Source organism: Polypterus senegalus, chromosome 2, assembly GCF_016835505.1.
Source record: "Polypterus senegalus isolate Bchr_013 chromosome 2, ASM1683550v1, whole genome shotgun sequence".
Lineage (NCBI taxonomy): Eukaryota > Metazoa > Chordata > Cladistia > Polypteriformes > Polypteridae > Polypterus > Polypterus senegalus.
Genome location: NC_053155.1, coordinates 30,854,129 through 30,867,569, shown reverse-complemented (window position 1 = coordinate 30,867,569; position 13,441 = coordinate 30,854,129). Strand labels below are relative to the sequence as shown.

At 36.6% G+C, this 13,441-nt stretch overlaps 1 protein-coding gene across 1 annotated transcript in view; it reads right to left on the bottom strand.

Annotated features, from left to right (window-relative positions):
• Window positions 1-261: 261 nt before the first annotated feature.
• The window catches only part of LOC120522837 (GRIP and coiled-coil domain-containing protein 2), a 97,673-nt gene continuing 84,493 nt past the window's right edge, over window positions 262-13,441 (bottom strand). The window contains exons 21-23 of the mRNA XM_039743527.1: window positions 12,976-13,115; window positions 11,705-11,906; window positions 262-2,445 (exon numbers count right to left, since the gene is read on the bottom strand). Coding sequence (XP_039599461.1) covers window positions 2,369-2,445; window positions 11,705-11,906; window positions 12,976-13,115 — 419 coding nt within the window. The 3' untranslated portion in view covers window positions 262-2,368. The remainder of the gene's footprint in view (window positions 2,446-11,704; window positions 11,907-12,975; window positions 13,116-13,441) is intronic.

Below are 13,441 nucleotides of genomic sequence, written 5' to 3'. Positions count from 1 at the left end.
AGATAGGAACACTGCACCAATCGAGAGAGCAGGGCTTGCAAATAAATGCAAGTAACGCATATGCCAATCATTGTAAGCACGATGCCATAAATTAAAAAGTATAAGACCACACTGGCCCCCACAGTCTGCCTTCATGTTTTCTGCTTTAATGAGACTAAAGACAGACAATTCAGACCATTGAATGTCTTATGTGCTGAGGGAGAAGCAACAGAAGTGACAGTAAGGACACAGAGTCAGTCCACACAGGCGCCATTGGAGTCGTACTTTGTTATTTTGTTTATTCATAGCACAGCATGGGCAAGTGTGAGCTGTAAAAAAATTGCACATTCACCATGTCTTATCTTGTGTAAAAGCAGCAAGTCTCAAGAACAATCAAAGATTTTAATAAACATGTTTTGGCTTTTCTTTTTAAATTTCACAGTGCAAAAATGCTAAACGAATACAAATGTTTTAAAAGAAATAGTAAAAGTATTTTAAGTTGACAGAAAAGAAAAAAAAAATCAGCTTGACCCTTTAAGCTTAATGACTATAAGTTTCACATTTGTTACTATTACTATACAAAACTTCATTTCTCAAGTAAGAAATCCCACTAAAAGAAAGTTACATTCCTTCATTTATTTATTTATTTGTTTACTTATTTATTTTTTTTAAATCAAAGCCCTTTTTGTTACTGAATTCCCATTTAACTCCGTGGCCTCTGTAACGTTATTCATCTGGCAGGGGTGAGGGGAGGGTGTTTGAGACCACTGCTGAAACATGATGGCATGATTTGTATTTCCTTGTTATACTGCAGGCTTGAGGAGCTCTTATGAAAAACACGCAAGGCACTGCTTCAGTGTACAGTATGCCATCACGCCCGGCCCTCCTGGCTTTACTGGAGCCTACGACAGGCTAATGGGCAATCCCTGCCCGTCAGAGTTAACCTTGGGCCACGTCACCTTTGTCTGAAAAAACGTGCTGCCAGAGAAGTGCAATGGCAGGAAGAGAAAGGACCTTAAGACCATGCTAGCTGAAAATCAGTAGGACTACCTCACTGGTTTTTAATGAAGCATGACCAGTCCTGTCAGTTATTAACCACAGAACACGCCATACTTTAAGCATACACTTTATAGAGAGTGATGTTAGTTAACTGTAATAAAACACCAAACCTTCAGGCCTGCAATTGTTACTGTCACACAACCTGTAAAAACTGGAATCCTTCTACAGGGTTGCAACTCCTCCTTGCAACTCAGAGCTTACAGAATTTTCTGGTTAAAATAGTCTAACAAGATTTATATTATTTAATTACTCAAATAATTCATTACAAAAATACAGAGATGATTCATTAGTTAAGTTAATCAAGTAATTGTATTCTACAATGTAAACAGTTTCAGTTATCAGAATTTTCATTTATTTAAATCAATGCCAAGATGAAAATTCTGAAACTGAAAGGCTGATATGCAATAAAAGGAAACTTCCAAAAACCTTTTTTTAACACAATGCTGCCTTGTTCAAAGAAAGAATTTTAAATACGAAAAAAAGAGACAGAAGCTTCATAGTGTTAACGAATGACAAAAACCTAAAGACGGTGACGCCTACAATGGCTTCACGACTGCCACATTTTCCTGTCATGGAAAATGGATTAAAGGCTGCATTCATTTATGTCACAATAGTATATATTAAATCATTTTTAGCTTTTAATTACTGATAATCGTTTTAATTTTAAAATAGATAATAACCTCAGAAATCTAAAAAACAAACAGGCGGTAAAAACTGAGAATGCTGAAAGAGAAAGCTATAATGGAAGCAGTTTCTTTACATTTCAACCATTTAACATCTTTCTCAGTTCATTGCTGTTGTTTTCTCCCATTTTGTACGGACCGGAGAAGCAAAAAGAAAACTTTAGCTGAACAAAGTCAAAATCAGGCTACATTGGTGCACGCTTTCTAGCTAAAAAAAATAAGCAATAATTTCTGAAGTTTGAATGAAAAAAAGTCCTTCAGTGAGACGATGCTTTTAAGCACATAGAACTTATTATAAAGTTAAATAAAATGGAACAAAAGAAATTGCAGATTTACCAGTAATGTATAATAAAATAAAGGTGTCTAAATAGAAAAGACTAAAAAATAATCATCAATAAATACTTTGTGCCAAATATTTCCGATATTTAAGATAATTTAAAGTGAAAACGTACCTTTTTAAAGTTAAAATTAACTTCCTTTTTAAAAGGTTTAACAACATGAAGAAAACAATAACTGCTTCAGAATTCATTTTGATAAAAGGGGGTGGGAGTCACACAGCAGAAATTCACAGTGAAAATTGTGGAATGTACAGTGTCTTCGGAACTACATGTAAATATAAAAAAGAAAAATAAAACAGAAAAACACTCTCATCTTATTCCTGACCAACTGTGAAGATACGATGTCCACCCAGACGATCTGCTTGTCGATGTTGCCTCATCTTCACCTAGGAAAGAAAGAAAACGCTAAGCTGGAAGAGCTGAACATAATAAAACATTAAGCTCTTTGTGAACAAATAAAAAAAATGTAGTTATTATTATTATTATTATTATTATGGTTTTCTAAAAGCCAAGTTCAAATGTATTGTCACAAGTACCAGTACAATAGGGTTCTATTGTCTGTTGTAGGTTACAAGCCAGCTGCCTCCCACATTTACCCTCTCCATCGCATACTAAGAACCTCTCTGATCATTCACACTTCCTTACACTGACTTCTGCAACGAACCACTCAGAATGAGAAGTTTCTTCATCGATAGAGGATACTCTACTCATGTAGTGAACAGGGCCCTCAATCAAGCCAGGAACAGACTTTGTAACATCCACTTGAAAAGGAACCCCAATAAAGAAACCCATGTGGTACTGGGCCTCCAATTTCACCCAAACACTCCATCCCTCCCATGGGTCATCAAACAAAAATTCCCAATTTTGTGGATTTTTCCCCACAGGAGCCTGTTTTCCTGAACCTCCCTTGATCTCTTTCAATTCACCACCTAATCCATGCAAACCTCTCATCCACAGCTTACTTCACAGAAGAGAGAAATGTTCCTCACTAGGCACTTTGAGCTGTAACAGGAACCGTAGTGTTACCTGCAGATGTGTCACCGATTATACCCTTGTCTCTGTTTCCTCTGGTAAATTCAACATTAAACGATGGGACTTTCGCCAGTCTAAAGATATTTTATATTGCATTTCTTGCAAAAAACAACATAACAAAAGGAAAAAAAAAAAGCCTACTGTGGAACACGTTACATCCCTTGATCACAGTCGCACGGTCCGCTCTGTCTGTGTTCTTTCTCAGAGCTTAGAAGACACTCGGCCTGGAATTATGCATTTCTGCAGGTCTCAATGACCAACTAACTTTTTAATTTATCTTCTCTAATTTTCATACTTACTCTCACCTTTTCTCCTTTCATCTCAAGTTTTCCCCTTCTACATGTTGTATGTTAGCTACTAGGTCCTTTTCAGGTGTACACCATGATGAAGGCTATACAGGTAAAACATTGTGCTTTTAACCTTCTTTCTTTTGTTGTGTGCACATAACATTTCTTTTTTTTACAGATATACTCTGACACAGCTCTACACTAACAACAGGATTCTCCCTTCTATGTCTCCCACAGCCTACTAACATCAGATGATTTTTAAGTAAGCTGAGTAGTAGCCTCATGCTGTAAGGAGAAAACAGTTCCCAAATCTAAAGTACAATAGATAACTGTAGAAAGAAAGATTTTAAAAAGTCTATAGCAAAGTGTAATAATAAAATATGTTTTATGTCTGCTGATTTAACTTCAAATAGTATTCCACACTTTCAACTGAGAAGGCTCTGTGGCCAACACACTCATATATGCAACGGATTTGTTCATTTTAGAAAAATGTGAATGGGAAAAAACACACAGAATTCACTTTTTTTCATCCAATGTGGAAATACTGCATCCATATCTACCTTTACATGCACACAAACGTTTATCAACATATTCTGAAGCTATCTCTATCCCAAGACTCTCCACTTCACAGGTCCAGGCTGAAGCAGACACAATAATGGCCAGCTTGAGGTGGTGGGCTAAGATTCCCTAGGCCCTCTATATTGTTCTTCATTTAAATAACCCCATGGGGGACACTCTCCAACCTAAAACCTCCCACTCTTCACCGGCCACTAAACCACTAAAAGTGGTAACACTCTTTTCTCCAGGTATGTCTGTCAGTAGAGGTTGTGAAAGAAAAATCAACTGCAAGCTACTTAGGGTTAAAAGCTGACAAAGCCGTTTTGCTCCAACGGCAGGTTAATCATACAGGCATTTGTCATAAGACGGGGTTCAGTAAGCTGACTGAGAACAACTTCCAGTTTCTTTAGGAACTCGTCTATTTGACACAAGAAAGATGACCTTTCCTTCTTTAGGGTCTATCTGATAAGTTGTGGCTCTGAGGCTAGGGATCTGCACTGGCATTCGTAAGGTTGCCGGTTCGAATCCTGTAAATGCCAACAAAAAGGGACTCTGTTGGGCCCTTAACCTGCAACTGCTGAGCGCTTTGAGTAGTGAGAAAAGCACTATATAAATGCAAAGAATTATTATAATTTAGTAAAAAAAAATATGAACATATGGCCCATTAGTGTAATAAAATAAAATGCTTAAGTAAACGATATTATGCTTTTTGATTAAGGGGAAGAAATTCTAAAAAGCCAATCGAAAAATGGAACTTTGCTCTTCTGCCTTGCAACGTAGAATCCAGGTACTCATCTGTGACTGAATAAAAATCTAATTGATTGAAATATTCCTGTCTTCCTCAGGGGGTTTTCTTCCATAAGGTCTTCACCAAGACTATTCTCAGTTTAACAGGAGTAAATGTACCTTGAAAACAAAGCACAGTCTGGTAATATAGATAACAACTCAGAAAATGTACAGAAGAGGATTATCTGACACTCCCAAAATCATAGTTATAACATAACTTGTATCCAACGATTTGGTATTTCTAAAAGAAACTATATTTTTCTTAATATCTGATCAAATGCTGGGGAAATGGAGTTCTGATAAAATAGCCTTGTGATTTGAAGCTCCTAAATGAATGCTCACATCTGTAGCAACGTGCCATTAAAGAAAAGGGTCTTTCATTAATAATTAAGAGGTGAACAAGCTGCATGAGGTCAGACACTCTAAAGTGCAGAGAAATATAGTTCTAAAGTGCACTGAAAAGAATCAATTTGAATATTAAAAACCAAGCATTAGAACATAGACAATTTAGATAAACACAATGTACTAAAACAAAAAGAACTGGAGATGGTGCACAAAGTTTACAAGGGCAAATATCAGCAGCATGACCTGCAATTTGCATTATCAGAAGCCCCTCATGAAATATCTCAAACAATCTGCCACCATGACCACACACACGTTTGCCCTGTTGTAGCGGGGCTTCATAATGGTCTATTCTATGTTTGTGCCGAGTTTGTTTTTGTTTTCATCGTCCCATTTGCTGTCCGTTATGTGTGCATCAGTGAATGTTGTCCCCATAAGTGCAGAGGGGAAGGATGATGGAGAGACCCCACAGCCCCAAGATGGAAATCACCTGTTTACGCACCAGATACATCCGTGACTTTTTACATTTAAAAAAGAGGAGTGAAGGCGAAAGGAGAGAGAGAGAGAGGAAACGAAGACAATTTACCCATCCAACTACAAACTCATCACTGCTATTTATTGCTTTATTCCACTGCCTGCTTTTTCAACTACCAATCCTTCATCACGACAGCCAGAGCTGAGAAACCCCAGGGTTCAAAATCAATCCAACCATTGCCAGGACTTATGGTGAGGTCGTTTTATTGTCAGGAGGAAGCACAATATCATCACTGCCAGTTTCAATACCACCGGACTTTATTTTGGGACACATTTTCACCTGCTGTGTTTATCCAATCCATGTTTGTCTTTGTGTTTTGTGCTTTTGTTTCTTGTTTAGGGGCAAGGAAAGGTTTAACATAAATATTTGTACTCTTATATATAGTAATTAGTCACTGGTGTTTATGTAATAAGTGGTGGTTTGCGCGCACATATACATATATATTTGTTATTGAATGTTTGTCTGTCTTTTATTTTCCAGTATATCAGTGTTTCATTGTACATATCTGTTTACTGTTTCCAGTTATTTTGTCATGTCGGAAAAAATAACACAACTTGTAAGGAGTACAGCTTGTTATTTGAGCAAGAATCCTCAGATAATCCAAGGAATAAGTCTTGGTAGTGTAGTGGCCGGTCTGGGTAAGGGCATGGCCATTACACTGTTATAGGAACAGTCAGGAAGAGCAAGTTGATTAAGTAAGATACCTTCAAATGGCTGCTGCCATATCAGAGTTGCTGAATAAGTCACTAACATTCTTATTGTATAAAGACAAGGCATTAAGCAAAGCAATGTTAATATCACTTTACTTCTTGGATTCCAAGGATAAATTGATAATCTAGAAAGACCCCACAATTACTACATCTTCAGTATTTGCTCCACACTCTGTTACATTTATAGCTCCGTTACTTTGAATAGGAGACAGGGATTGAGTCTGGTGTCAGTGGTATAATTGTCATAAATCATTTCCACATTTCTCTGTGAATATACTGAATAACAATGCTGAAATTCCAGTAATGACATATGATATAGGGTGAGGGGTCGGAGGGATTGGGGGACGGATATGCAACTTCTTCTCCAACTGTGAAAATCAGCCCAGGGATAATTTTATGGACCCAACAGAGATGTGGCAGCCAAAATGTGTACGTCAGCATATGTACCTTTTTAAGGTGGCTCTACTGAAGATGATCTTTCATGCTGACTAATCTGTTCTAATGATATGTCAATATGTCCTATGGATTAGCACAGGAGCATTTTCCTGTTCATCGGGTACTTTCTTTACAGCAGTCATGGGTATATAAAAGCACTGTTCTGGAAGTTGCATGTAATATCTTCTCCGCCATCATGTGTCACCACTTGAACCTTAGCATTGTTATTTTGAGTTTGTTCATAGACAAGCACCGATGATTTAGGCAATATAGTTGTTAACTAATTAAAAGCATTCCATCACCAAGTCACTCTTCCTTTGGTTTATGTTGATGTCCAGAATATAACTATGAATATGATACGGGCATTTATGATGGACAGAACAGCTGCAGTTCATTGGGGACTCTTATATAATGAATATATTAAGGAGAGTATCATGTGTGGCGGGTAACATCTGCTCCAATCTTATCAAGTGAATGGTAATTGCAGACCATGACTGTTGGCGTGTTTGAAGTGGTGTGTTCAGGAGTACATGCCACATAAACAGCATACCTTTAAATATATATTCTATAACCTTCAGTATCCCCAAGAGTAACTGACACCACATGCCACAACAGTGTGGACACAAGTACAGAGCACTGCAAGAAAAGGGAAAGGGGAAATGTGCTTTATGTCATTTTTAGGGACAAAGTCAGCCATCTATCCACTTTCTGATCTGACTTTTTAACATTACTGGGGTACAGAAACCCCAAGCCTATCTGAAGAAGCAGTGAGCATAAAGCACCATTTGGCACCCACACATAGAGCTCTTTCAGTCTTTTATCAGGTTCTGTCAGTTTTTTTTCTAAACTAATTTGTATTGTAGGTGTAGCCTTGACTAAAGAACAAACAGGCTTTGGGTGAACGAGATGTTAAATTTCTTTTTTTCTAACAATAGTACTGTTAACAAAGCAACATTTAAAGAAACACAGGACCCCCAAAATTATTTTTTTCAACATGTTATTTACTCCATGTGATTAGTAGCAACAGCAGACAAAAATTAATTAATCTCATGTATACATGGGGAATGGAGATAACACACTTCCTTATAGAATGAGAGTCTCTGGAGAGCAATGCGGGACCACCAAAAGACAATATAAAGTCCATGAAATAATCTCACGTTAACTTGTGTTATCTACTCTATAAATAAAATTCTAAGCCTAAAAGTGCAATGATTTTATGTGACTTTTTTGTCATGCTTTAAATCAGGCTTATTTTAAACCTACATATATATATACATTTGGTATCATTCTCTTCAGAATTTATGAAACTTTAATGTGATGGTCTTAGATTTTCAGATTCTTATTCCATTTTTAAATTATAAACTAAAATATCAAGAACTCACGTCCTGCGAGACGAGACTTTGTGCCAAGAGATTTAACCGTGCCTGGGGCCGGAAATAAAAGACAAAAAGTAGATGACAAAGACAGCTGCTGTACAGGATTTTAAATGTTCAAAACGCCGTGCGAGATGCAGATCACGCTGCACGGCAGCAGCAAGCCAGCAGCTGACCGAGCAAAGAGGAGGTGAAAAAAAAACAAAAAAAAAAAACTGCATTTGTTTCCCATTGTATCACCGTTTAAGAGGAGGTTTCAGAAGAGAAACCGTCTCTCCTTGAGGTGCGTTCAGCCCTGTTTTCACAACAAGAGTGGTAGAGACGTGAAGTGGCTGGCGTGTAGCACAGGCAAGGGGAGTTGGTGAGCGAAGCGAGCAGGGGGTAAGCCCCCTAGTATAATATACCAGTTATTCAGTTATATGCTCACAATGGGCAAAATGATAGCATTTTTGGCTACAATACTGTCAAAGAATAATTCTGGAGAACCAAACCAATTCACACACGGGAAGCACATCCACATGGGAGCAGACTTTAAAATTGAGGATAGAACCACTGTATAAGGGGGAGAAGAAAGTCTTCAATTCGAAAGCTTGATCTCATGTGAACACGTTTCTACTACATGCACTGCTGTGGTTTTCAGAAGTACTTTAGAATTTTAGATAGATAGATAGATAGATAGATAGATAAGATAGATAGATAAGATAGATAGATAAGATAGATAGATAAGATAGATAGATAAGATAGATAGATACTTTATTAATCCCAAGGGGAATACATGAATTTTGAACATTGTGAGTGTACAACTGGATGACCTTGCATGTGGTTTATATGATGTGAGTAACAAGAGATTTTTTCCTTTGATGTTTTTCATAATGCTTGATTGCAGTTGTTCAGAGACACCAATTTCCATCACAAACCTCTTAATCTCTGTTCTCCATGAAAACATGGCATTAAAACTTTTTTTCAGCCACTACTACAAATTGCATGGAATAAGTTACATATAAAAAATATTTTTGGGTGGAATAATTTTAAGGTATTAATTAAGGTGTTATTCTTGGTGCACAGAATGGAACATAAGTGAGCAATGTAATAGGTACAAAAAACTTAAATAAAAGATCTGCCCATAAAGCAAATATCCAAAACAAAATTTTCATACTGAACTTTATAGATGAACATGGGAAAAAAATCACTTTCCAAGTCAAGATTCGCAACCTGTTTTGGAGGAAGTACTCACAGTACAAGATATAAGGCCGTCTCGTCTACAGCAGGCCATGGGAGCACTGCATACCATCCAAGTCATGGCTGGTAGTGATCAAACACAGGCCACTGGCTATGAGCAGATTCTGATCATTGTTACATATGACAGCTCAGTGCATAAAGCACCGTGAATCAGTGTGAAGGGTGCTGCTCTTTTTCATCCATATAAATGAACTTGATATAAAGTAATAGCATGCTGTTCAGGTTTGCTGAGGACACTCACCTTCACTTCCATAATTCACCCTAGTAAAGATGAGTTTAAAAAAAAAAAAATCACCTTTTGGTGAATGACCTTAATCTCAAACTGAAATCAATGAGAGAAACCTAACCTTTACTTTTAACTGAAGTAAATTTATTCTGAGAAACAATTATTCCTCATCAATAAATAATTATTTTTAACAAAGCTACATGTTTATTAACAAAACAAAACAAAAAAAACTGCAAATGACAGTCTATGGAATACCACATACCAACTTCAAGTAGAAAAGTTTCCAGTTTCAGGAAACTCATATTTTTAAAAGGTATGCTGAGGACACCAAAACAAGACTGAAAGCAATTTATTTTAATTGCAGACTCGAAGCACAATATTTCCTAAGGGAAGCATAAGTCTTTGCTTATGCATTAAAGCAGTATCACAAGCTAAAACTAAAGCATGTGTCTAAGGCTACTTACTATGACATTGCCTTTTAGCTGAAATGGTTCTAAGTGCACACACCAAGGAAAAGTGGAATGGCCTCGTTGTAACATGGACATATCAGGGGAGTGGAAGACAAAGCGGAGAACCCAGGGAAACCCACACATATACAGTGAAGAATGTGTAAATGTCACTTTCATGCATCAGCAACAAGAAATGTGTCACGACAGCTAACAAGGCCAATAAACAAACATACTCTAACAAAAGCTGTCAATTTGATCCACCTTCAAAGATTTCTTCTAGTTTAATCTGGAAAATGTCCTCCAGGATGTCATTATTGATGGTGACTAGAAAATTGTGCTGATCAGTAACATAAGTTGCAGCTTTGCGTGACAATGTTGGCTCTTCTCTGGGCACGTCTATGTTTTCCAGTGGTGGCTGCACTACATCCTGCTCTCTAAAGCAAAGGCAATCGTCCATTGTAGGCAATTATTTTATAGTTTCCACGTGTACACCACCAATCACCAGTTGTGCTGAGCCTCACTAATTCTCTTGTCTATAGTCTGTTGCTGCTTCTCATTGGTATATAAAAGGCTGATACAGATAAGGTTCAACAAAGCTAAATATTCCGTTATCTTCATTATTAATATAAAATGAGCTTATTTGACTGTTTAAAAAATGTAAATATTATAAAGAAAAAAAAAACCCTTGAGAGATCAAATCACTTGTTTGCAACTCCACTATTTATAAAAGCAGCTACAAGAAATCAAACCCCTAGTGATGAAAGGTTACTGCCTATAGGGTGACGCAATAAATTGATGATGACAGACGGACTTCTTTGAAAATAATTTGATGTGCACAAGTTTTAATGTTTTTGTATTTAGTTCCCTTTGGTGACTCAGAGACCTCCATTGCAAGCTGCTGGAGGAGATGCAGTTTTCTTAAATTTATAAATAATACTTTAATTAAGAACACAAGATTCTGCAGCATGAAAGTATGTCACAATTGAGAAAAATATTTTTTTTTCATATATAGTAACTGCACCATGTTCAGTACAAGTTAAGGGAGATTACGATTAAGCTGTACAGTTTCCATTTCAAATACTGTATGCAGTTTTGGTCTGCATATTAGAAAAAAAAGCACACCAGTGATATGAAAAAAATGTAAATCTTAGACTTTACAATATTTTGTAAGCTAGTTTGTTGTATTGTAATGAATTGCCTGTTTTTTTAAAATAATTTTCATGTGATGTTGAATATGAAGAAGTGAATAAAAAAAATGAATATTCACTGCACTAAATTCAGAAGACTAAAGTGCAAAGTAAAAGTGATGGAATGCTCTACAGACGGTATTTAGGAAAAATATCTTCTTTAGTAAATCCACATTATTTTAGATAGTTATTAGTGTTATGAGGGAGGGTAGAAAAGGTCTGCCTACAAGGTAGAGCTGGCCACCTTTTTGATGTGTTCTATTACGTTTAAACAGATTATTCCCATCAGCCAGATCAACCTGATAAGGGCAGGTATGGTATGAGTGGACTTGTTAGTAAAGAAATATATATATATATATATATATATATATATATATATATATATATATATATATATATATATATATAATTAAATAATCAGGTGAAAAACATCACACACCTGAAAGGAGAAAAGTACTTCATACCCAGACAGGCGCATTTGCTCACCTTGTGCTATCGCTGACAGTTTACTCTTCTCCTCTGGGCTCAGTTGCAGCATAGTATGGATGACGGGGAGGAGTGCCTGTCTTTCACTACTAGATTTAAGGAATATAAACTGTAGCAGGACATTCTTCAGGTACTCCAAGTTGGCCACTGACTTCTCCCGTTCTTGATTTCTTTCAAGTCTCCTGACTTCATTCTTTAAAAGCTGTACAACATAAACTTCTGGTTACCTTATAAGAATGTATAAAGCTATATCTTAAAAATATGCAAACTCGCACAAAACTCACAGTTTAAATAATTCACTGAGTAAAGAATTGCAAGCACTTATATGCCAGAAAAAAAAAAATCTAGAAATTAAAAACAATCACTTCTTTCTGTAATATTTTTTTTTTTTTACATTATAATAACAGAAGGTTCAAAGGTTAGCAAATTGGTCTCAGTGTGTGATAGGGAGAATGTAAATGGACAGCTTCAATGGGGTAGTGAGGATCATTTTAAATTAACCAGGGATGACAAACAGAAATGCTGTTAAAAAAAAAAAAAAGGACGCACTGTACAATCAAATTGAAGTTCAATTTACTTGCAGAATACTGTACAGATCTGAACAACAGGGAGAAGGATCTCTTTGCACCCAGTGTGGGAATGCTTCTAGTCTGATGGTACTCAGGGGTTTAGATCAAATGGATAGCACTAGAAACACACTGCCGGAATAGATACTGCTTAGAGCAATTAAAGCATTTTGAGTATTTCTGTATATTTTTTGATTACAGAAACATCAATATTTTAAAGCACTGATTCAATTAATGCTTGGACAACATGGCACTGCTACCTGAGTATTACAAGACCAATTATAGCCTAATCTATAGAAGACCGTCCTGCAAAAAAAAACAAGGTCAAGACCTGCTATGTGTATGACCCTGTCATATCCGTGCCACTAGAGACAAGGTTCTTGGCAAACCTGAAACATTAATCAGGTTGCAAGCCTGGCCTCTCGAGAACATAGATATGAGATATAACTTACATATTTGTTGAAATACCCTCTTTTCTTTCTCCCTATTGCTTTCAAAAGGTATAGGCTTTGATTTTCCTTTTTGGTTTTTAATTAATTCTGACATTCTTCTTTATTATCTAAAGGGGAGCACACCACTGTTAGTAACTCTTAAAAAAAAAAAGCACATAAAAAGTAATTAACAATTAAAGCTATGCCTAGCTATTATTCACATTCAACAACATCAATAGAAATATATTGCCTCTCTAGCAGGAACGTTAGTTACCGTGATCTGTTCCATCAATATAGCATTTGTGGCTTCTGACTCTCGAAGCAGTCCATTCAGGTGATCAATATTCTTAGTTGCACTGTTTAGCTTCTGTGTCAGCTGCTCTTTACTGGGCTCTGCCTGCCATAATGATGGTTCTGCAAGAGAGACAGAAAAAAAAAATCTTAAGTTATCATTATTACTGAGGGAATAAGGACACACTGGCATAATGGTTGATGTTGATGTTCCTCAGCTCCAGAGTCCTGGGTTTGGAATCTTTTCTGGGGGGTGTTTGCACAAGTTTTCTTTTGGTACCCTGATTTCCTGCACCTCCTAAAGATATTTAATTAAGTTCAGTTTATTCTTATACAGCTCATGTCACTGATGACTAGGCTAGAGTTCTATTGCAGATTTAAAATATAATACAGCAGCATGCAGATTTGGTTAACTGGCTTCTCTTATTCATCTTGTCAAAGACTAGGTG